Below are 22838 nucleotides of genomic sequence, written 5' to 3'. Positions count from 1 at the left end.
TGACTTGTGGCAGAAGCAAGTCTTAGTCTTGGCATCCACTTACACTTGTGCTGGGTTTAGTTATCTGTTGGATTAAGGGTAGCCACTAGAATCTCAGCCCACCATCCCCCTGTCAGTCCACAATGAAGGAAGGAGAGGGGTGACATCTGAGCCTAAGGTTCAAAACCTTTCTCTCTGTTCATTCACTCTGAAAACAGTTTTGCTGTTAAATTCCAGTCTGAATGCTGCTGATTTCAGCAGCCAGCCAGTATCTTTTAAAACTGCATCTACCTTTGGTACTTACATAGTGGCCTAGTGCTTCTTCACACTTTCTAATGTACTCAGATTTAAAACTTACTCTGGAAATTAGAGAGAAAACTGGATTGTGATAGAACCAAGTAATAATGTGCTGAAGTCAAAAGAAACATTCAAAAAGATACCAACATGGCTTTTAAAATAGCAACTGATTTGGTATGAAGTGCCAGACTCTGCTCTGCCTTGCATACCTTTGTAGTTTGATTCACTAAATATCAGGGATACTGTCCTGTGTAAATCCTTCCAGTCAGCTTTCAGGTCTGGGGAAGGTTTCTTCTCCACAGGGCAGCAGATGGAAAGGTCTGGAATCCAAGATACATAACCATATAGCAGGGTGTATTTGGGGGGGTGGGGGTGTGGGTAGTGTCCCACTGAATTACAAGACATACAGTGGTGTTGGGGTTTCTTTATTTTATGCAATAGGAAAAGAGATGGCTTTAGTTTTATGTGTGTTGATGTAAGTAAACACGTATGCCTTGTAAGAGCTGCTTAAATTATTGTACAGCTATGCCAAGGCTGTCATATCAAACACGTCTTTCAGAGCCAAGGTTTTTGTCCAAGAACCCACCCAGAACTTTACTGTATGAGGTATGAAGCAATAATGGGACCCACTGATTCATCTTTTGATGAAACCAGGAGTGCCCAGTATTGCCCAACAGGTTACGTGGGGCCCTAATGAAGTGTTTCTCTTGCTTAAAAGGGAACAGATGTAGCCATTCTCATGAGAAACAGAGCTGTGACCTGCTGTGAGTTCCCATTGGGCAAAGTTTCCTTCAGATCTGAGAAGCAGCTCTGGCTGAGTCAGAATATTCCTCTGGTACCACCATGCCTCCCAAGGCTAGACTTCTGTATTCAGATCTGGGGTGCCTTAGGCTACTTTCTACCATGTTTTATTTAGTTACTGTGTTGGCAAAGTATCTTTAGACTTTGCAAGCTGCTGGAAACCTGATTGATAGCTGAGGACCTCAGCTCTATGGACCAGCAGCAACTGTTCACAAACTGGCTCTGCCCTAGAGTCTTGTGCTGTATCTCACATAGAGAATCGAGCCTTGCCACTTTGCCCAAGTTTTGGATGGCAAGAGAGATTTCCAATCTTCCTGCTGTACTTGGACATAGAACTGTAATTGTGTTTGCCCCAGAAGTAACTCCAGTGGCAATGGGGTAAAAGCCTGGTCTTTCAACTGAAAAGTAAATGTGATGAAGAGGCTCCTGAGCTGTGCCAATTGTAACATCAGGAAGTGCTGTAGCAAAAATGAAGTAGGCTTCTGATAGCAACAGACTAGCCAAAGAAGAGAGAATACTGACACATTTGCTGACTGAGGATTTCTAGATGAATTCATCTCCTAATGAGCTGAAGTCTTCAGGCCAGACATGGGAGCTTGTAAATCCAAACAATAACTTGGGTAGATGGCACAGTAAGTGGTTATGTGCTTCTGTGTTAAAGTAAGCGGCACAGACATCCATTGCAGCTACTATATATTGGTGCAAGTGTTTGAGGGAATGCTGCTGGTTTGGGCTGGAATAATCCCAACTAACATGATGGGGCATGTTCACTTGGGCATTTTTGTTGCCTGTCACCCCATACTAGAGTTATTTGCTAAGTGATGCTAGTTATTCTGCGTTCCAAACCAGTTCTTTATTAAAGCTTCCAGGAAAGCAACAGCACTGTGGATGTCAACAGGGCCCTCAGCAAAGCCACAGAATAAAATTATAGATGGAAAAGACCCGTTAGGTCATCTACTCAACCCATCAGCCAATGCAGGATTTTTCTCTGTGGTGTGCTTTTTCCTTTCTTTGTCTGCACCAAGCCAAAGGGGTTTCCACAGCTTCCCTGGGGAGACTATGACATAGCTGACTAGTTCTTGCCTTTAGGAATAACTTTGAGTCTGTGAAATAACAGAAGCATTCTATATTTCATTTTGATGGAGAAAATGACCTCTGAGAGAAGGACCTTGAGTCTTATGACTATACTGTAGCAGATACAATTCTATATTAATCACTTGTATACCGATCATATGAGGCTAAGTGTGTCCCACCCCACAGCTGCCTCTTTCAGTAATTATTCCTTAGACAGATTTTGTCATCTTTCTGTAGTAAGTAGTGCACAAACCCTGAACAATTGCATTTCACACAGCAAACATTCATAATTTGCCCCAGCTAGTGTTTGAAGTGTTCTGCCTGACTCTCACTCCTTTTAATTGTGTCAAAGTTGGTTAGCAATTTGTGATCTGCTGTCCCAGAAACCTGTAGAAATTTAATTTCAACATATTTTCTTTAGGTGAATTAAAAACACTCAACAGATGTTTACTGAAACCAACTACATTTATAAATAGAGGGCTCTTGATAGCTATTGATTTAAGATTTCCAAATCTTTTAATCAAATCCTTGGGCATCTACTATTAATCAACCATAACTTTCTGGCTTCTTGAGCTCTTGCGAGAAAATGCTTCTGGTTAAATACATGAATGTGTTTTTTGACCTTGGGTATTGGGCATTACATGAATCTACTGTTTTTTTTTCAGAGGGAATAAATAGGTCCATAGCTATTAAAACATGCAATCCTCTGGATACAGTTTATATGCATAAAGATCTGCAACATTGTAGTTGACTGAGAGAGTTTTAAAGCAATGCCAGTACCCTTGGCGTTCTGATGGGCATTCTGCATCAGTTTCACAGTTCCCAGACAGTGAAAATTATATTTAGCATGCAGGACAACTTTAAAAATATTAGTTGTAGAGCTATGGAAGGCCACAATTAGTACCATTTTGTGACTGAGTTGTGCTTTACACAATGAGCACGGATTCAGAGGAGGCCTTTGTTTGACTGCCACTTTAGCTATGGGGGAAGGGGGGAAATCTGGATACCCAACATGTCTTTGTTAGCAGTTGAATGTCATTTTCTTTTGTTTAGCATTTGCACAGTGTTCTGTGTAATGTAGGAATGTAATAAAGCTTTGCTAGCAATAGCACCAGACTTTGGGAACATGCACAGGACTGTGAGACTCTGTAATATACTTTATCACCAGGCAGCAATAGGAGAAGCAACTTAATAGACCTGTGATGGAGCTGTAACAAAGGGATTTTTCCCTGGACTACTGGTATATGCTGTAGAGTACCAAACCAGGAGTTTTGCTCCTGGGCCTAATTTTTATTCTAATGCTTAACTTGTAAGCACTCTTTCTGTGTACCAGTTAAATAAAGCTTAATTACTTTTATACTTCCATTAGATGTGGGCGAGTTTCACATAACTCTTTCAACTACTTGTTTAAACACTCCTACCGTTGCCTGCTAGCTGATGGTGTGCCTGGTAAAGGGAAGTTTGGTAGTCCAAAGAGTAGATAGAGATCAATGAGTAAAGACATGAGGGGAAAAGGTACTATCTGGGGACATCTTAAGGGGATCATAAGATATGAGTTAAGCCTTAATTTTCACCATTATCTACTCAATTTGCACAGTCACGGTCACCCCAGTATCCTTCCTAACCTGAGTTAGTACCAGCAACATAGTCAGTGGCTTTTTCTGATCGGGGGCTCTAGAGGTGTTGGAGAACTTGGTGTTCTCCAACAGCTCAAATAAAATGGAAACTGGAAGAAATCCCCATTTGCTGGGCAGATGTTGCTAGCACACTGCTTTATCGGTGAGTGGTTTTGCACACCAGCCCAGCACTGGATAAACCTGACTCTTCCAGACAGCCATGGCTGTGGCTCTGCATGAATTTCTCTAGCCTGAGTGCCAGCTTAAACAGACCCTATCCCTTTCCTCATCCAGCTGTTCTATTACTTTGGCAGCTACTCAAAATTTCTTGGAATAATTGCAAACTAGTAATAACTTTTCATTTAGCTTGTATGCAATGCTGGCATGGGTGACCACTTGCATGCTTCAACATATACACAGCCCTGTCTTCCACACGTCCTGAACATTTGAATAGTGAACTTCAGGGGTGGGGGGACAGAGGTGGAATCCAACTTGTTGTTATTGTTATTAATGTAGGTTCTCATAGTTCTAAAATCAACTGGACTGGCAGTCAATAATGATGTAAAAACAAATAAGCAGGTCCTGTTGGCAAGCAGGTGCCCAGGAGCAGACATGACTGAAAAATCCAGAACCCAACTACTCAGGAAGGGCCCAAGCTGTGTGTTCCTGTTCAGCCAAGGCTGTGCCATAAATGCTAAGCATCTTGAAGGTCATACAAGTAAAAATTAAATGCAGACAGAGGCTGCTTCTTCCACAAAGCAGTCTTCCAGCCTGCTCAAGATGGTGAATGGTAGAAGCTTCCCTGCTTCAACAATTAGTCAGTCTTACTCAGCTGGCATTTGGGAAAGTTATGAATGGCACTCTGGAGGCTCTGTCAGATGACCTGGGGTGGGACACAACGTATACCATGCTTCCAGAACTGTGAAGCCCTCTTTAAAGGCACTCTTAAAGCCTCTCTTAGCTAGAAACTGGTAACAAGATGTACAGTGCTGCACTTGGTGAGGAGTGATGTTCTGACAAAAATACATGTACCTCGCTGCCTCTCTGAAGCAGCAGTTTGGCTTTTTATTTGTAGCAGTTTTCCAGACAGTTTCTTCTGAAGAATTTGTATTGGCTTACTTGGTATGATTACTATTCAAACTGTCCCTCTCCTTCCCCCCACCCCCTCAAAATCAAAAAAATCCACCCCTCCCAAACCCAAGACAAGCTCACCAAGATGAAGAGGTGGAAGTTTTCAGTCCATTCTGACTCATCCTCCTCATCCAGGGAGGGCAATGAGTTCTCTGTTGCTGGATCCATGATTTCCTGGCATTGTTACAACTTCTTTTTCGGTTTCTCACATTGCTAATACCTTAATGCAAGTTGAGAAGAATGGTAAGAACAGGACTGAAATATCAAACAAAATATCTGACAAAACAGCCTCCTCCCTTTCTTTGAGTGCTGCCAGCCTACATTTTGCTAGGATGCACTGTCACAGGATAGGATAGGGGAAAAACCTTGTGTTTTTTGAATTGAGTTACCTGTAATGCTGGCAGTTTGGCTCATTCTCAGATGTAACTTCTACAGGGAAGCGTGGGGAAGTGAGACTGGCATTTATGTGTTTGCTGCTGTGAAAACCTGGCAAGTGGGATTCCTTGATGCTATCCTGCACCCTAAGGAAGGGTACCTGTAATTTGGCAGTGACCAGAGTGCAACTAGTGCAGGCAGGAAGGCTGTGGTCAGGCCTGAGGCGCGGTAGCGCTGGATGCTGCACGCTGCCTTCCTTGCTAGACATGGCACAATCTGCTCAGCTGCAGAGGAAAGGGGAAGTTTTCTTCCAAGTAGGACACATAGTTATTTTGTCTTGGACACTTGGAGACAACCTTTCAGACTAGGAATCCGTAAACCACAAAATACTTGTGTTAAAAGAATCTGGCCAAGGATCCTACATTCATGACTGTTTGTTTTTTCTTTTCCCTTTTACAAAACAAAAACAAATGAATTCCTTTGTTGTAATCAACAGTAGTTAAAAAGAGCTTTCTTTGGTTCAGGGGTATGAGCTTTAAATGTTAAGGCTACAAGCAATAGTAATTGATACAAACCTCTTAGTTCTGCTACAAAATTTACTGAACAAATGTTTTCTAAGAAGCCAATGCTTAATGCTACATTTTTGTGATGTAATGAAAAAAAAAATCAAAGTCTAAGGGGAAAGAAGTAAGTATGCACATACAGCTCTCATATGCTTATTTAAGCATACTTTACATATTTTAATACAGGAGTTACTTTCTGGATGAGGGCTCCCAAATTATAAAATTAATCTGTCAGGTTTTCAGACTTGGCAGGATAAAAGGCTTTCTTGCTGTGTTCTAACAGAGCAGGGGAAAAGCATCACTTCAGTGGCAAGGAGCTGAATAACCACACAGTTAATGGAGGGGAAGTTTCGGAAAATAATTACATTAATTCACTTCAGACCTGATCCTGCAACCTTTAACCATGAAATGACATTCTTTGCCCAGCAGCAGACCTGAATTTACACTTTGCAGAATCACAGCCTTACTGAGGTGGAGATTGCCAAATAGCTGTTAGTGAGGGAAGTGCCATGTGTGCCAATTCTAGAAACCAGTAAGGCAGTACAGTCTGCCCTATATTTTTCAGACTTTTGGTGCCTTACATAACTAGGTGCAAAATACTTATTTTTATTTCTGATTCTTTTCTTTGGAAGTGCAGTCATGTGCAATCAGGTGGAATAAGTGTGCTGATAATTTTCCTTCAGAAATTGTAATGGTTAGTGATGTGGACACTTTTCTTTTCAGGCAGAAACCATGAGGAGCTGAAGCAAGCATTCACTTTTCTTGCACTTGAGGTCACAAATTTATGCAAGTCAAAAATGTTCGGCCTGCCAAAAACATCATGCTACACTCCACCAAATAAAAGGACACTGTTATTCTTACAAGGAAAGGTTTGACAGGACAGGAAATAGGCAGGGTCATAGAAGTTTACTTAATACTGAAACTTATTTAACTATCTTTAAGCCAAAATACAATAATAGTTATTTAAAAAAAATAGGAGTGGGGGGAGGGAAAACAAATACAAGAGCATCAGACTGTGCTGTTACAGGAGTAGCATCCAGAACAGAAACCAGGGAACCTTAATAAAAATTAATATAATTCAGGTTCCTATAAGTCACCTGTCTTTACTGAGTTAACATGTGTTAAGTACTTCTTAATTTATATCCTGAACTTGCAGCAAGAGGCATCTGATTTGGAGGATCCAACGCAGTTTACTGAGCTATAGACTCCTTTCATTACAATGCAATCCTCAAGTAGACTGCATTCCACTTAAAGGAATGGAGGAAGGGGGAGAAAGAAGAGAGTGAGTATGAAAGATAGGAAAAATGTTGCTGTTCATTACAATTTTCCATTTTTGTTGAAACACAGCAGGAGAGCAAAGCCACAGGCTTCTCTACTGCTCTTGCATGCCAGGAGGGATTATGCAAACACTGCAACCACCCAAATCTTATTTAAATTATAGTCATTGTTCCCCCTTTAATGGTTATACTTTTGCCTGCTTTCACTCAAATATTGCTGCATCTTGCTTTCCGCCAACATAGTCCCAATGGGAGTCATCAACTCTTAATTATAGATGAACGTATCTTTGAAAAATACCTCTGGAAAAAAGGGGAAAAGAAAGCAAACTTTAAGTGCCATCTAGCGGCTGACCTGCTGAAAAGCATTAAATAGATCCCAAAAGCTCTTAACGTGCCATAGAATAATGTAACGTAGCTGAACTGAGGAAGCAATGCTTAAATTCATAACCATCAAAGACCGGGTTGGGTCTAAAGACATGGGAACCAAGCAAAGGACTAAAAGAATCCATGGTATCATTGCCATGATTTTTCTTTGAAGATTTTTCTGTAAGTGGAGAGTTCAAATGGTAGGAATGATCTTGTGATCACCTGTTCCTTCTAGACCCTGGTCATGTTATTGGCTTCTGCCTAGGTAAGGAAATACAAGTTGTCATATGTACTTCAGTCCACAGCAGAAAATGTCCTTCTCCTTTCCCTGAAGGAAAAAAAGCTATCTGTTGCTGTAGATGACGATCCCCAACAAATTATTTTCCATTATAAAAGGTCTGTATTCCATTTACAGAGGAAATGTTGCAAGATTGTTCCTAAAACTTCAGGTAACTCCTCTTGGAGATACTGTGTTCCTTCTACAATGGTGGTTGACAGTTTAAACTGAAGTAACTTTGCCTGAACCTATTCTGTAATAACAGAGAGCAACCCATCGTTATTTCATGTCATGTTTTTGGTTTTTTCCAAACAGCATTATACTTTGGGCTTGCTTTAGAGCTCTGCATCTCTTCAGTTTCATACCTATAGTGAGTCCTGGAGATCACACCTTGGTGACAGGTTCTGGAAACACAAGTATGTCTAGACAGAAAACAGACCTCTAGCTTTTCATGAGGTTACTTGCTCAAGCATGTTGTTGAGGTAATGACATAGTTTTTCACTGAATTTCAAAACTAATTTACAACTTGTGAATTTAAGCAGAAGGATAGACCTCAGATAAAGTAATGAACAAGATCCTAATGTTTCCCAGTCCTCTATTCCTTTTTCCAATATAAAGTTTTTTAAACATGATGATTTCTTTTGAAAATTCAATGTGCCAGTTAAAGCTTAAAACGTATCATTATCAACAGGAAAATTTAAACCTTGCTGAAGAAATGCCAATCTAACCTCTTCCCCTTGTTTATAGGGAGAGGGTAAGGTGTATGAGTAAGAGCCATGGATGCTAAAAACTAGTTTCTGCAACAGATGGTGTTTCTGTGCTTCCTGTGTGTGTCTGCCAGATATGAAGATAAAATATTTCTGAGGCATAGGCTACATTAATGGAAAAAGGGAACACTAAAATAATTTGCAGGGTATTGCTGTTCATGTTAATGAAATTGAGACTTAAAAAAAAAAAAACAAAAAAAAAAAACTTGGAAAAGGGACACAATACCCAGACAGGATGGTTTGAACCAGAAGTACCAAATTAAGAATTCTCTACTCACTACCGATACAAGAAGTTTCTACAGGTTCCCATGCAGGCCCTGGTCTGCAGTAGCAAGTATCAGCTTAAGAACTTTGAATACATGGGTAGGAAACTTGTTGCCTGGTTAGAAGCATTTGTCTTCTATAGATTTGGTACTCATAGTGAAGCAAAACCCCAAAACTACAGAAGGAATTACCAGAATTTGTCACCCTAATGCAATGCCTTGATGCACAGGGAGGAGTTCAGCATAGAGGTGAGCCTGAAAGCATTTTCGTTGTTTCAAACAGACTTTTCTAACGTCCTGCTGGGAAGAGTTTGTAGTAACCTTAAACTCAAGAAGTATTGAGAAACAATGAAAAGGAACTCAAGTATACAACTTTTCAAATAAGTGAACTTGTTTTTGTAATGATCCTTAGGTAACAGTCTGACAACTTACAGCAGGCACGGATTTGTAAATTTATGTTTCTTTTTCATGTGTCTACGAGATTCTGATAGTGCGTTTTCTAGGAACTACTCTTCCTTCTTTCCCCATTATCTGGACTATTAGTATTACTTTCAGAAATAGAATCAGCTTCCAAGAGGTGCAATGAATGATAAATATCAGCGAAATTTAAATGCTTTCCATGAGGGTTGCTTTTCAAGGGAGGTTCTCTTGCTGTATTTTTTAAAAAGGACTTGCATCGTTGTACCCCGTTGGTTTTTTGCTTTGGGGGTGGGAAGGGAAGAAAAGACCAGCAGCAAAACTTTCTCTCAGCTTACAGTCCAGCGAGAGGAAACAGCTTTACACAGAAGGATCATAGTTTTAAAGACATTTAAATAGCCTTTGGTAATTGAAGCTCCTTTTTAGCAGGTTATTAAACAGAAAGAACTCCGTGTCAATTTTTCCAGTTCATTTAAATCTTCATTGGTGTGATGAGCTGCTTGCTTCCAACAGGCTTTTGCATGGTAAGCCTGTTTATGGAGGCCTGGGTGTACAGGTTTAAGTATGGTGATGTGATGGGGGGAAAGACTGATAAGTGTATAATGCACACAGAGGGGAAGATTCCGACCCTAGTCAAAGATGTTTTCAGGATTGCCAAGTCAATCTAATGACTATCCTATGGTTGATGGAATCTGAATGCTGTCATATTACATTTTATTTTCCAGCTCACTGGGCAAGGAGGGGTAATATGTATGAAATGTTCAGTATTTTTGCACCTATTTCACTGGAAATGGTTAGTCCTAGACAGGGACATGAAACTAATGCAAACAGGATTATTATGATCTGAGACTATCAAGGAGATGACTGCTGTGACCATCATGGTTTACAAAAGGGCCTACCTTTCCTCTACTGAAACACTCATGACAGCACAGTATTTCATACCTGTGACCTTTCAGCTAAGAAGATGTATAAAGAGTACAGACAGCTGCAGGTAAAAAAATTACTGTTTGAGAGCCTCACAGCCTTTTCTAATTCTCTCCTGCAAATTGGCAAAACACTCAAGCTTGATTCTTTTTTGTCCTTTATCCTGTGTGCATGTTCTTTCACTCAAACTCAAGTCATTTAAGAGATTCCCACACTTAAAGAACAACAGAGTTCAGGCCAGATTCCAAGAGAGTTCTGTGTTATCTGGTCAAAATAGAACTGAAAAACCCCCACTTGGTGCAGTGTTTCAATAAATCAGAATCTTTCTTCCATACAGTCACTTATTAATTTATCAACAAATATTTCAACAGCATTTGTGTAGTATATGGCAATTATTTTCAGATAACTTGTGGTTTTTAGCTCAAATACTGTATCACCTACTCATTCAATTAAGTTGAAAAATCGGCTGTTTGAGGACCAGCTAAGGATCAAAGACAGAACTTCAGCTTTGACCAGAAACACAAGAACTTTTACAGGTTGTAGAAGATGTGATATGAAATATCTTTGCCTTATTCCAGTTTAGGGGTTAGAATGGGAAGTCCTATCGATACCCATATTATCACTGACTCTGTATGAAACGTGGTCTCAGCATGAAGTACTGAGCTATGTGGAAGACAGCTTTCAGAAGATTAACACAAACTAGCAAGGGAAATGTCAGCTATTTTAGTTTAGGTGAGTAAAATAAAATAAGATCATTACTTTATTTATTTATTAAGACCATAATGAAGTCATAAACAACGAATTCTTATTATTGAGGACCAACATCTGAAAAGAAGGAAATAATCCAGCAACTCAAGTCAGTCATGCACCTTTCCCCATAATGCAGATGAATTTGCTGCTGTAACAATAGACAAGAGGGTAGATGCAAAGAAGTAGGAATAGAACTTTAAATATTTACTGTACTCCAAAATCCCACTTGTAACTGAAATGAAAATTTAGAAACAGTGTAACAAAAAAAACCCCAACAAACAACAACCCAACCGAAAGCACATTCAAGTAATTTTCAGTTCTTTCCAGTAGAACCAAAGCCACCTTCACCACGTTCTGTATCATCTAGAGCCTGAAAGACATCAATTATGTATGGTAAGTTGGTTTAGTGTCTTTAGTTGTTTCTATACAACATATACTCTATCACAGAGGAAGGTATTTAATCATAACAATAGCTGTAATTGAGAAACTAAACCAAAAAAGTTGAGGTATGTTAGAATACCTTTTGCAGAAGTTTGAAGAAATCCCACATTGTGAGACAACTGTTTCTAATATATTCTGAATTGTTTCTCAAGTGCCTCTTAACTCTGAAAACTACAAAAAAATCCACGCAAATGCATGAAAAGCGTTAAGATTTTTATTCAGGAAGCAATGCTACTGTGCAGTTTTAACTGACAGCACTTTTAAAGCAAAGTATTTATCTATGTCATAAATTTCAGCTTATGTACAAATATCTTAAACTATCAATTGTTGAAAATAGCAAAAATATTTTTCTTTTGGCTACTTACTTGAACTTCTTCTAGCTCAGGATAATAAATGCGTTCACAGATCAGCTGGGCAATTCTGTCCCCTTTTTTAACTGCAAAGAAGTAAAAAGTGTTTTAGTTCCTTAAAAAAAATGAACTACCAGTAGTTCTGAGTATACTTTCAGGAGTATCAGAACATACTGAAGTGTGAACGCTTGGTTAAGCAGATGTTAATAGTCCCAGAAAAATATAAGGTAAGCTAGACTTGTTCTTAGTCCTCTTAAGGTGAGGTTTTAGCAGCAGTACCAGCTGAAGGCATCTCCATTCCTGCTGCCATACTGTGGAGTCCTAAGTGTTGTTATACATAAATACTGCAGAGATAGAGAGACAGCTGTATGTATAATGTGTCTCCTTTTGTGAACTAGACACACCAACTGATTTCTCCAGGGGGAAAAAAAACAAAGCTGACAAAAGGAGACAGAATTTCTGATTAGTACCCAATCTCGTTCACAGAACTTCTGTATGACTCCTGCACTGTGAAGCTGCAGAAAAGGCCACAAAAACACTGGCAATATTGTAACTGAGCCCTGAGGCTTAAAACTGACCCTTTGCAGGGAGACAGCACAATTAAGTGGAAATGACACCTTTTTACTCATGTTTCCCAGGATCCTTAGGAAGTTTTTCTCAAATACTACTCAGCTAAATCTTTTTTTTTTTTTTTTTTGAGAGCAGAAAAAAATTTAATACAAAGTTTCCCTTCAGTACAGCACCTGAACCTAAAGCTCAGTTAAGTGTAGAGTGGTTTTGGTTTGGTGTTGTGGTGGTGTGGATTTGGTGGTTTGGGTGGGATGTTTTTTTTGTGTGCTGCTTAATTTTCTAGGAGTGGAATCTTTTCATGTTTTCTTGACATGACATTGTTAAGATTCCATGGTTTTGTTAACTGCAAGAAGAAAAATGTTACCAGCTAATTCTAATTCTCCATAGGCTTCTAAAGAAAATTTCTCATTTCTGGTCAGAGGGCTGAAAACAGGCTCTGCCAAGCTTAACACTTACCTTCAAAAGTCTCTTTGCCAAAATTGAAGAGGACCACACCAACATTTCCCCTGTAATCCTCATCAATAACACCAGCTGTCATAAGGAAGAATTAAGAGGGATATCCAGTTAATAAATGTTGTCAGTGTGTTAGATAAGTAGATTAGATATGATTTAGACTAGGGGATGACTGCAGTATCTCATTTTCACATCCTTTATACTACTCATGCACGATTAAACAACACATATTGAAATACTGAAATATCTAAAAAATGCTAATCAGTCTTGGAAAAAGAACTGAAAAACACCATCACATATCAAGAAGTGTTTTATCACTGTTCTACTAATTTTAGTTGCAATTCCCTTCTGAAATCAAGACAGCTGTACCAAATTCAGGCACCATTTGTTCTGCTAACTTCAGCTCTTTGAGTGTCAAGCTAAAATCTGTTCTTAACTCTAACATCTTATTTGAGAGCTATGGATTTGCACAAATCCAAATCTCCTATCTCAGGCAGGGTAACAAAATTAAAACTTTAAGGAATTGATTGTCATTCAGCTACGTTCAAGTGTAAGTACTGTAAAACAAGCTTACTCTTATATTGTTATGTAACTATTAACTACATATTTCAGAAGATTATCTACCAATACACATTAAAATAATAACAGCCTGTTTATTTGGGTGTTTTCTTGCAGATTCAGAAAGCGTATTTCCAGTAGAAAAACTAAAGTTTTGGCTTCCTTGTAGACCAAAGTATGTATTCTGAAGCCTGCTTCAAAAATATTATTTGAAATAATTCAAATACTAAAATTACAGGTATTCCAGATTATTCCTGGACTCATACATACAAAGTACTACCTTTGGAGGTTAAAAACACCAGAGGAAATTGTAGCACAACTGTATCTTGAAAATTTTAATGCTAAACTACAATATATACACGTTTAGAGGAGAAATCTAAAGGTTTTTTTCTTAGTTTCTTCAGCTGAGTGAAAATATTGCAGCACATATGGTCCATAGTTACTGTACAATCTCTGCACTAGTTCCAGTGTGTAAAAAGCTATTTATACAGCTGTCTTTCCCTTGTAATGTTATGGGCTAATCCAATCAGATTTCTGAACAGCTTCCTAATTTAGGTGGTAGTAACACTGGGAGTATCCCCTGATTTCTGAAAATTTAGGAAAACATGCAGTTCTCAAGGTAACTCGCTGGTATTTAACTGTCTGCAATTGCTTAAGGGGAGCAAAAAATACAGAGCACTGTCAGAAGCATCAGTGAACAAAACACAGGGTTGGCTGTATGTGAATGTGTTCCAGAATTTTAAAAAAAAAAAAAAGTTATTACAGAAGTTCTTGAATATAGAGCACTCAATCCAGCTGATAGCTTCATGTACCTGAGCTACATACACAGGTCCTGTACTGTTTATTTAGTTTAGGTTAGATCAGCTTTCAGAAAGTTAACTACACCTCAGCTAAATCAAGAATCACAGTATATCACTTACATTGGTGATCACAGTGCTCTCTTGCACAATTTCTACCACCAGTGTTGCAATTCAAGTTTAAAAAAAAATCAAATCCTATGCACACTTGTCAAGTGTATAAGCAAAAAGGTTGAACTATAAAAGAGTGATATGAAAAACTTCCCACCTTCTAGCAAAAAAACATTCCTTCCTCCTTTTTAAAATATCAGATAATCTAGAGCTCTTACATAATTGCTAAACCAGGGGTGCCATTAAGCATTAGCTCAAGAGTCCAATGCGAATAACTTGCTTTATTCTGTACAACAGTGGACACTAAGTCCATGATACATAAATGCATTATAAAGAGTCAACAAACATGTAATAGCAGCACAAATAATTTGAAGCATCACTCAAATTCTTAAGTCTGTTGCCTCTTAATTTGGTGTGTTTGTTCACGTGAGTCACTCAGCTGGAGAGATGAAAGCCAGAATTCATATCTGGCATATAAAATTATGTACATATGCTCACAAATGCATATCAGAAGATCATTAGCTCTTTGGATAAATTCTTAATTTGACAATTCATTCTCGAGTGCTTCTGTACAGCTAAGACAACATCTTTCCTAGACCATATGCTGGGATATATATTGCTATGCATTAGAGATTGAGAATGGAATTTGCTAATTTAACGTAATGAGGGTTAGTTTTATTTCTGTTATAACACAGTGCTCTGCTCTGATAGAGCACAATGCTCAAAACTGATTACTACAGGTTAATTCTATTTAAATGGAGATTATTTTCTTATATGTATAAAATGTGCGAATTTAAGTAGTATGATTAGATTTATATATGCAAGGAACTCTTGTCACACTTGCTGAAATTATCTGAAGAAAATGTGTAGAACAGAACAACTGGTGCTACTTAAAGTCATTTTGGATTAACTTTTCAGCCTTCCTATCTTTGACAGAAAGCAAGCTTATTTCTGTGTAATGACAAAAATTGTACCTGTGCTTAACTGCTAATGAACACTTTGGTCTAGAAAACATTGCTGCTATTTTCTGGAAAAGTTGCCTAAAACTTAGCTTTAATTGAAATTACTGGAGCTTAATAGCACATTAGTACTTCTACCCCTTTTTAAGCCCCAAACCACTTTTTCCCCTCCTGGAGTGTTAAAATACATCTTGAAATGAATATAGTCAGGTTGCTTTCCTGATCTTTAAAGAATGGTATTAGCACAATGCCAGCTTTATGTATAGACACTAAAATCTATTTTACAATGTTTGTTGAAAAAGCTATTATCTAAACAGATACTTCTACAAACAGATGATACCAAATTCCTTTAACCACCTATTTGACTACTGCTAGAGACAGAGACTGGCTGTCTAGGATTTGAAAGTTCTGGTAACTAATGATGGAAAAGACTGATGAATATTTCTGTGGCTGAACTGTAGTCAGCAAGACTGAAAACTTTAATCACTCGTATTATTCACTAAAAGGGAAAAAAACCCTCACTAAAACACTGCAATTTTCTAAGCTTAGCTCTAAATACCTTGTAATACTTCTACAGATTGTGGCATTCAGTTATTCCAGCAGAGCAACTTGCAATAATCACACACATTGCTGGGCACTAAAGACCTGTTCTAAATTATGTGTATTGGGTGGAAATCATCTAAGTCATTTTTGGAAAAATCATGCATTGGAATTGGCAGGATGACATTCTGTCTTACTCTGTCAGAAGTTTGGCATGTCGCTTGTTGGGAAAGCATCCACACCTAGCAGATGTGAATTCTGAACATACTCTCGCACGATCCCAATTTTTCTCCCTGAACCTTAGAACTTCTGGCAATATATTTTTACTTAAATGGATAATGCCCTCGTTGTGACAAAAGTACTTCTGCAGGACTAGTTAAAATTCTGTAACAATTGTTTTAGTTTTTCAGGGTTTTTTTGGTGTGTTTTCTTTTTAATAAGAAGTCCTCTACTAACTGTCTATAATAGTTTTTACTCCTGGTTTGTCAACTGTCATCTTTTTTTAATATCTGAACGTAGGTCACCCTGCTATGCACTTCTTGCTTTCTGGTATTTCCTAGTTTAACTTTCAGATTGAAAAGGTTGTTGCAGAGCATTTTTTTTTCCTGTACACAAAAAAATTATCCAGAAGTGTTGTTTTAAAGAACCACACAATAGTAGACCACGTGTACTACAGAAACGTAGGGGGGTACAGAACCTTCAACTCCCATCTTAGCGCTCTTTTGTAAGTTACCCAGTGACACTTAAAAAAACCTTAGTGTAACAGACGTGCAAGAGCCAATTCTTATTTAAGATAAAGCCTGAGTGACAAAGCTGGCATAGATGCTCCCCTTTAACATCTGATTATCATAGCTGTGTCACAGGCACAACCAGACATTGATATGCCATAAAGCAGACAGAATAACAGTTCTGCAACAGCTCTGAATTATACTGGGAATTGCTCTGCTTCTTGGCTGGCTTGGTATCAGAAAGGGAAGGATGCCTGAAGTCACCTTTCCTTACCTCTAAAGCCAACCATATGAGGAAGTAAAGGCTGAATATCACTGTTATAAGTCTCTCTTGTTTAACACTAAACACACACACCAAACAACAAACTGGTAAAAAATAACCAACAAAAAAAAACTGAAGAGGAACAACTTCTCAGCACACTTCTCTAGTCAGCTTCCATGATGACTCAAAATATGTGTTTGCAAAAAGTGTGCTCTCTTGGCCACCTAGCACTTTTGAAGACACCCATTAGATGCAGCTTCTTAATGTCATTACAGCAGAAATGTAGGTGTTGGCTCTTTTACTACAATCTGTTGCTAGAAAAAAAAATTGCTTAGGGTTTTAGGAGGGAGAAATAATTTTATTTAACTTATAACTGTACTGCTGTACAACTAGAACACTGTAATACATATTTAGTGCTAGTTAAAATTGCTGTGGTTACAGCTGTGCTCAGAGTAATTCCACAGTCATCAGAGCAGTGAGAGCATCCATGCAATGTTGATGCCATTTTACAATACAATCCACAGAGAAACTCCCTGTGCTCTGATCAGTCCTGTGGCAAAACTGGAATGGAACTTGCAACACATGAAGTGAATGATGTTACAGGGAAATGGCAAAAGGACTGTGAAGCTTTTGTGACAGCTTCTGACTCTAGATAGCCTATAGTAATTGTCTTTGGAGAGGTATCTGTGAATGTCTAATCAAGATTAAAGAAAAAAATGAAAACACTTTAAAAAAACCAACACATGCTGTTCAAAAGAAATTTACTGCTAGTACTGAACAACAAAAAAACCCCACCCAAATGTAAAGGCTTGTAGAAAGTGAAATTTCAGTTTTATTTGTTTCAGAATACTTATGATTTTTAAGGCAGTGTCTCAAGTTATGAATTTAAATTTCATTTGATTTACATCTTACATTTTCATCAGTAAGAGTAACTGAAGCTCTTTTCATCCTAGCAAGCAATCTTCTTTAAGTAACAAACTAATCACACTAATGGTGTATTCCAGTGTTTTCTATCATTTGTTTTGAATATTTTTCCTATGTAGTCTCTGCATAATAGTATTTGTGTGTCATTGATCTAATTCAGCTATTATGCTACACTGAAAAGAACCACACACAGATGTTTAGTTGAAATGAAGAAAGCAGCATGTAATCTTTAAAGCCTAAACCAAACCATAACTTCTATGCCAGGCACTGCCTACAAATGTATGATACAGATAGTATTTTACAAGTCAGTAATATTTTTATAATTCAGCAGGTTTTAAAATAATTGACACACGGGCTCTCTGAGGTATTTCCCAATTATCTCCTTTTGCCAGACTGTCAATGAAGCTAGTATTATTTATTTAAACATGTTAGTGTGAAATTGAGCATTTCTGCAATCAATATTTACGAAGTCTTAGTAAAAAGAACAAAAAATCTTACCACCGACATCTATGAAGTGCTTTGCAGCTAAACCAGAACGTGGTGCTAGAAAACAAGAAATTTTTTTGGTAAGTATAATTTATTTCTTTTAAAACTCTTACACAATATTATAGGTTAGTGTGTTGGCAGCAAGAACTGTTTCCACAGTCTTTCTAAAATAAATACGACTTTACATAAGTGTTAATGTATACATTAAAATAACAGCTGCTACAGGCTATAATACAATTGCAGTCTTGCAATACATAATCTTGATATAAGCATGTATTTGTTTAGATCACCAATTTCAGAGTAGGCTTCTGCAAGGAAAGCTGGTGCAGCAGATGATGACTATCTAATCTTGGTTTGGAATAATCTTGAAAGACTATTTGGATAATCCATCCCAGTTACAATGGAAAACAACATTTGGCAAGTAATTTACTTAGAAATGTTATACACAGAGAAATTAAATGATGTGCAGGCTTTTTTTTTTTTTGTACTTAGCCTACTTTGAAGTGTTAAAATGTTAGCCTCTTCAAAACTTTCCTTGTCTGGGATAACAAAAACACACTCACATTCTCCTTTCAGATGAAAGGACAGAGCAAACTCCATCACACTCCTCCACTGGAGCTGCTGTTGCTTTTTTTACTTCAAGAATGTATACATAATTCAGAAAAAAAATGCACAAAACATAGTAAAATAACTTGTACAGGTTCTCACAACTATCCTGTAACAAAAAGTAGTCAAATTCTATGACACTAGTACACTTACTTCAGGGTTAATTTCTAAACATCCAGGGTGTATTCTGTATGTCCATTACCTACCTACTGGTCTTTGTGATTCAAGTTCTCAAACTGCAGAGAAATAATGAACTATTGCACAGCTTATAAAGTTTTACATAGATTAAGAATTTTCTAATCATCTTTGTCATTTGATATACACCAAATCTCAAATGTATTTGACAATAAACATCTATTACAAGGCTTAATAAATCACTGAGCCATTTGACACCTCTTGTGTGAGATGCAGACTAATTCTGAAAGCTTTAAGCAAAATCTAAATGGAAAGATGGTGTCAAACCTGTTCTATGATGACTCTGCAGCCTTTTTATACCTTGTTTACTTACCTACTCGGCCATAGCATCCAGAAGGAAGTGCAATTTGAATGTCTGTTTTCACAACAGCTTTTTCCATGGGTGGTATCACACAGTCATAGGCACTACATTAAAGAAAGAAACACTGGTTTATATAGAACATTATCAACTTTTTCTTTTCTGCAACTTAAGGTACAAGATTACCCAGAATTATTCTTGCTGGGAATTTATACAAGAAACATTTATGTATTTGCAAATTCTAATGCAGATTCTAAAACACAAGATATTCTAAGTTGATGGTGCTAGCTTAAGATTTCAGTAGTGTTATTTGAACAGCATGGTCTTAAGATAGCTAGTTCTAAATGTTTTAACCAGTAAGAGAGAAAAAAATACAAGTTAAACCATGAGGTGAACGGGGTTGTGTAATTTTTGTGCAAAAGCAGAAGCTTTAAGGATAATATACTCTTCTAATTCTTTCTACAGCAGATGAACTAGCTGTATTCAATCTATTAAATTAAATTTTAGGCACCAATGGGGTTTTTCTGAGCAGGTCAGAAGTTCATGATTCACATGATTCTAGCAGGAACTATAAACTACAGAGATTTTTACAAACTTTCTGAAGCTACCCAACTGGAGGCTTATTGAAAGGCACTGGTGACAATACCACAAGTGAGACTGTTCTGTTCTACTTGTTTAAGGCTTATCTTGACCTTGATGAAGAAACTATTTATAAATACTTGGAAGCACTGAAAGTTTTTTTTATGAAACAGGCATTTTCCAGGTGTACAGTGCACAACTGGAACAAGAGCAAAAATGAACTCAGTAAGCCAAAAGGAATAGAAAGGAAAAGTGTCAAGTGTAGTGAATGAAGCAAAGCTTCAGGAAGGAAGTCAGATAGGCAAAGGAAGAGAAAATGCAGGTTATTCTAAGTAATACTAAGAAATGAAGTTAGCAGTTGGAAGGGCATTCAGAATAATTAGTGACTGTATTTGATCCCAGAAGCACTACACCAGCAACCACAAGACTAGCTACAGATATTCCCAGACATGGTAAAAACCTTTGAACAAAGTAAACCAAAAACTAAGTCTGCACAACAGCCCACAGGGTTTCCAGTTAGAAGCGTTATCAAACTGTCACAATGTCCTTTGGCAGGCAGCACTCAACAGCCAAGAGGAAAGGAAAGCGTAAGTGCTGGCAGGGGGGGCCCACACGCACTGCCTTGTTTCAGTGGGTCTGCACCTAGTCCATGCTGGTGCCATCAGCATCTCAGGCTGATGTGTTAAGCCTGGCGGCCATGGGCTGCATCGCTGCCTGATGAACTCGGTGCTGCAGCCTGACCGGACCCCAGATCTCTGGACATGGAGAGGAATGGAGGTTCAAGGGAGCTAACGATCAGGCCGGCTCTGGTCTTCCGCAGAGCCGGGGAGCCTCTCCGGGGGGGCTTTGCTTAGCAAGGGAATTATCTCATCAGGGCCCTCTCAGCCGCCCGAGCCCCGAGCCGAGGGGCTCGCAGCGTCTCATCCTGAGCGGGAACGGGCCGGGCGGGCCGGACCAAGGCGTGGCACGGGCTCCTCCACTGCGTGGGGTACCCTCACCTGTACAGATCGTAGCCCGCTGCCCGAGCAGAGCCTCTAGAGGGGGCGAAGGCGTTCTCGGAGAGCTTAGTGAAGCGGAGCCGTGCGGTGGGCTCCCCCGGTACAGAGCTCTTCTGCCTCTTGCTGGGGGAGGGATGCAGGACGACCTCGGAGGGCATGGCTACGTGGGGACGGGAAGGCAAAGGGGACCCGCTGTGACGAGCAGAGGGAAAAGCCCGCGAAAACCGGCGCGACCCACTGGAAACGGAAATAGAGGGGGAAATGGCTCCATCCCCGGCTGCTTTTTGCGTTCTGCAACCCCGCCACCCCTCGCCGGTGAGAATGGCCTCGCCTGGCTCCTCCTCAGCACCCAATTTCGCGGGCTCTCACTGAGGGGCTCCTCGTGGGGCTGGTTACCGCCCCATAGGAGTGTGGGGTGTGACTCGTCAGTCGCGATGGCCCGGCGGCCCTGCTGGTTGCGGCTGGGGGCCCGCTGAGGGGTGGGGCCTGCAGCAGAGCGGGCCCGCAGCGTGCTCCCCCGCCATTCCCCCTCGCCCTCTTACTGTGCCCGCGAGGGTGCAGGAGCCGCCTGAGGGGCCGGCCCAGCATAACGCCGCTGCCGTGTGGGGATCGTGCCACCCTCAGCCCGCCCGGCCGCTCCCTGCAGCCCTCCGGCAGGAACAGGCTCAGGCACAGGCGAAGGGGGACGGCGTCCCCTTCTCGCCCTGCGCGGGGTCTACCTGCCATGCGGCGCTGCGCAGCCTCTCCGCCAGCGGCCCGGCGCCCCCGGCCTCCGCGGGACGCGGGCGTGGCGGTGCCGAGTTGCGGCGGACGGACCCCGGTGGGCGCGCAGCGTTGCTGGGGGACGCGATTGCTGCTGCACTGCTTGATGTCGGCAGGCGGAGCTAGGGGCCGCCGGTGGGAGCGCGGGCCCTGTCACGGCGCTGCGCGGGAAGCGGCGCAGGAGCGCGGCGGCGCCTGGTAGCGCCGGGGCTCGGCTGCTCCAGCTCCTCAGAGAACCGCCCCCCCCTCCCTTCCCACAAGCTGGCATGGCTGCAAATCCTGCCAATAACCTGCATCTTCCTTCATGAATTGTCGAGCCGTCACGGAAGCATTTGCCTGATGAAAACAACTGCTTCCTCTCCTTGTCGAGGCTGTAGATAGGCAAGCCTATCAATGTTCCACCTGGCTTATTCTGTGTCAGAGCAGGCTGCCACCATCTTTGATGGGCAGTGCCCTTTCTTGCCATCCCCAACTTCCCCTGAGCTCTCTGCTGTGGGCTGACGGGTACACATTGGGGTCATGGTTGCTTCGCTACTGTGATGAATGTATTTTTCAACATGCAAAAGAGCTGCAGGCTGTTGGAGTTCTGTTTGCTAGTCTGAATTTTGACAAACACAGTTCTTTGTGACTTGTTTTTTTTCAGATACAAGTGTATGTGATTGTCTCCTTGCTGTTACATTTTTTAGATGCAGCCAGATGGCAGTGAAACCCTTGCTACCTGTTGCAGTCCACTTGTGAAAAATATTTCCAAGAATGTCCCATTTTGGGGGTTCTTTTATTGCTGCTCAGCACTGTGAGTCTTAATAGTACGTGCTGTTTGAATGAGAATGTGTATGTGTTGTAGACTTACATGAAAAAGCTACTAGGCTATTGCATAATCTGGTATGACATCCACAAAAGGACATTTACAAGAATTTCCCTTGTATCAAATGAATATCCAACTATAAATGGTTATTTGTACAAGCAGAACTATAGAGGCTAAAACTGCACCCTGCAGAAAATACGCGAGGGAGGGATTAATTTTCGGCATGGCCTGGCTTGGTGAGGCAGGCTGGGTTGTGTGCTGCCTATAAGGTAGCCTGAAAGTGCATGAATAATAGATAGGAGCACTCATCTTAACACATTAACAGGGAGAAAAGTCTCCACAGAGTGATAGTTCTTTTCCCAGATCTGTATAAGGAAAATAAGTCAACGCTTAAAGTCAGGGCAAGTTTGCCTTGGTCTTGGGAGTGTACTGTTTGCTCTGTAGTCACTTGGTTAACATTTCTGCCTCCTGGATTGCTGATTAGCTCAGCTCTGCACTGAGCATTCCCTCCTCACTTTGCAAAACAACAGAGAGATAAA

At 40.1% G+C, this 22838-nt stretch overlaps 1 protein-coding gene across 1 annotated transcript; it reads right to left on the bottom strand.

Moving 5' to 3' along the window:
• Positions 1 to 10904: 10904 nt before the first annotated feature.
• DUT (deoxyuridine triphosphatase) lies at positions 10905 to 21476 on the bottom strand. The gene is made up of 7 exons (XM_084268327.1): positions 21452 to 21476; positions 20733 to 20892; positions 19171 to 19262; positions 18069 to 18113; positions 12695 to 12769; positions 11684 to 11754; positions 10905 to 11247 (listed from the first exon to the last, which is right to left on the bottom strand). The coding sequence occupies exons 1-7, from the start codon at positions 21456 to 21458 to the stop codon at positions 11191 to 11193; spliced, it is 507 nt and encodes a 168-aa protein (XP_084124453.1). The 5' UTR covers positions 21459 to 21476; the 3' UTR covers positions 10905 to 11190.
• Between the last annotated feature and the right edge of the window lie 1362 nt (positions 21477 to 22838).

Source organism: Gallinula chloropus (assembly GCF_964237585.1).
Source record: "Gallinula chloropus genome assembly, chromosome: 9".
NCBI lineage: Eukaryota > Metazoa > Chordata > Aves > Gruiformes > Rallidae > Gallinula > Gallinula chloropus.
Note: the sequence above shows the minus strand (reverse complement) of the source record. Positions and strands in the feature narration are given on the sequence as shown.

Coding starts and splice junctions, on each gene's coding strand:
- DUT (XM_084268327.1), bottom strand. Junction 19,263..20,732: donor GCGGGCTACGATCTGTACAG/GTGAGGGTACCC, acceptor TCTTTAATGTAG/TGCCTATGACTGTGTGATAC. Junction 18,114..19,170: donor TGGATGCTATGGCCGAGTAG/GTAAGTAAACAA, acceptor CTTGTTTTCTAG/CACCACGTTCTGGTTTAGCT.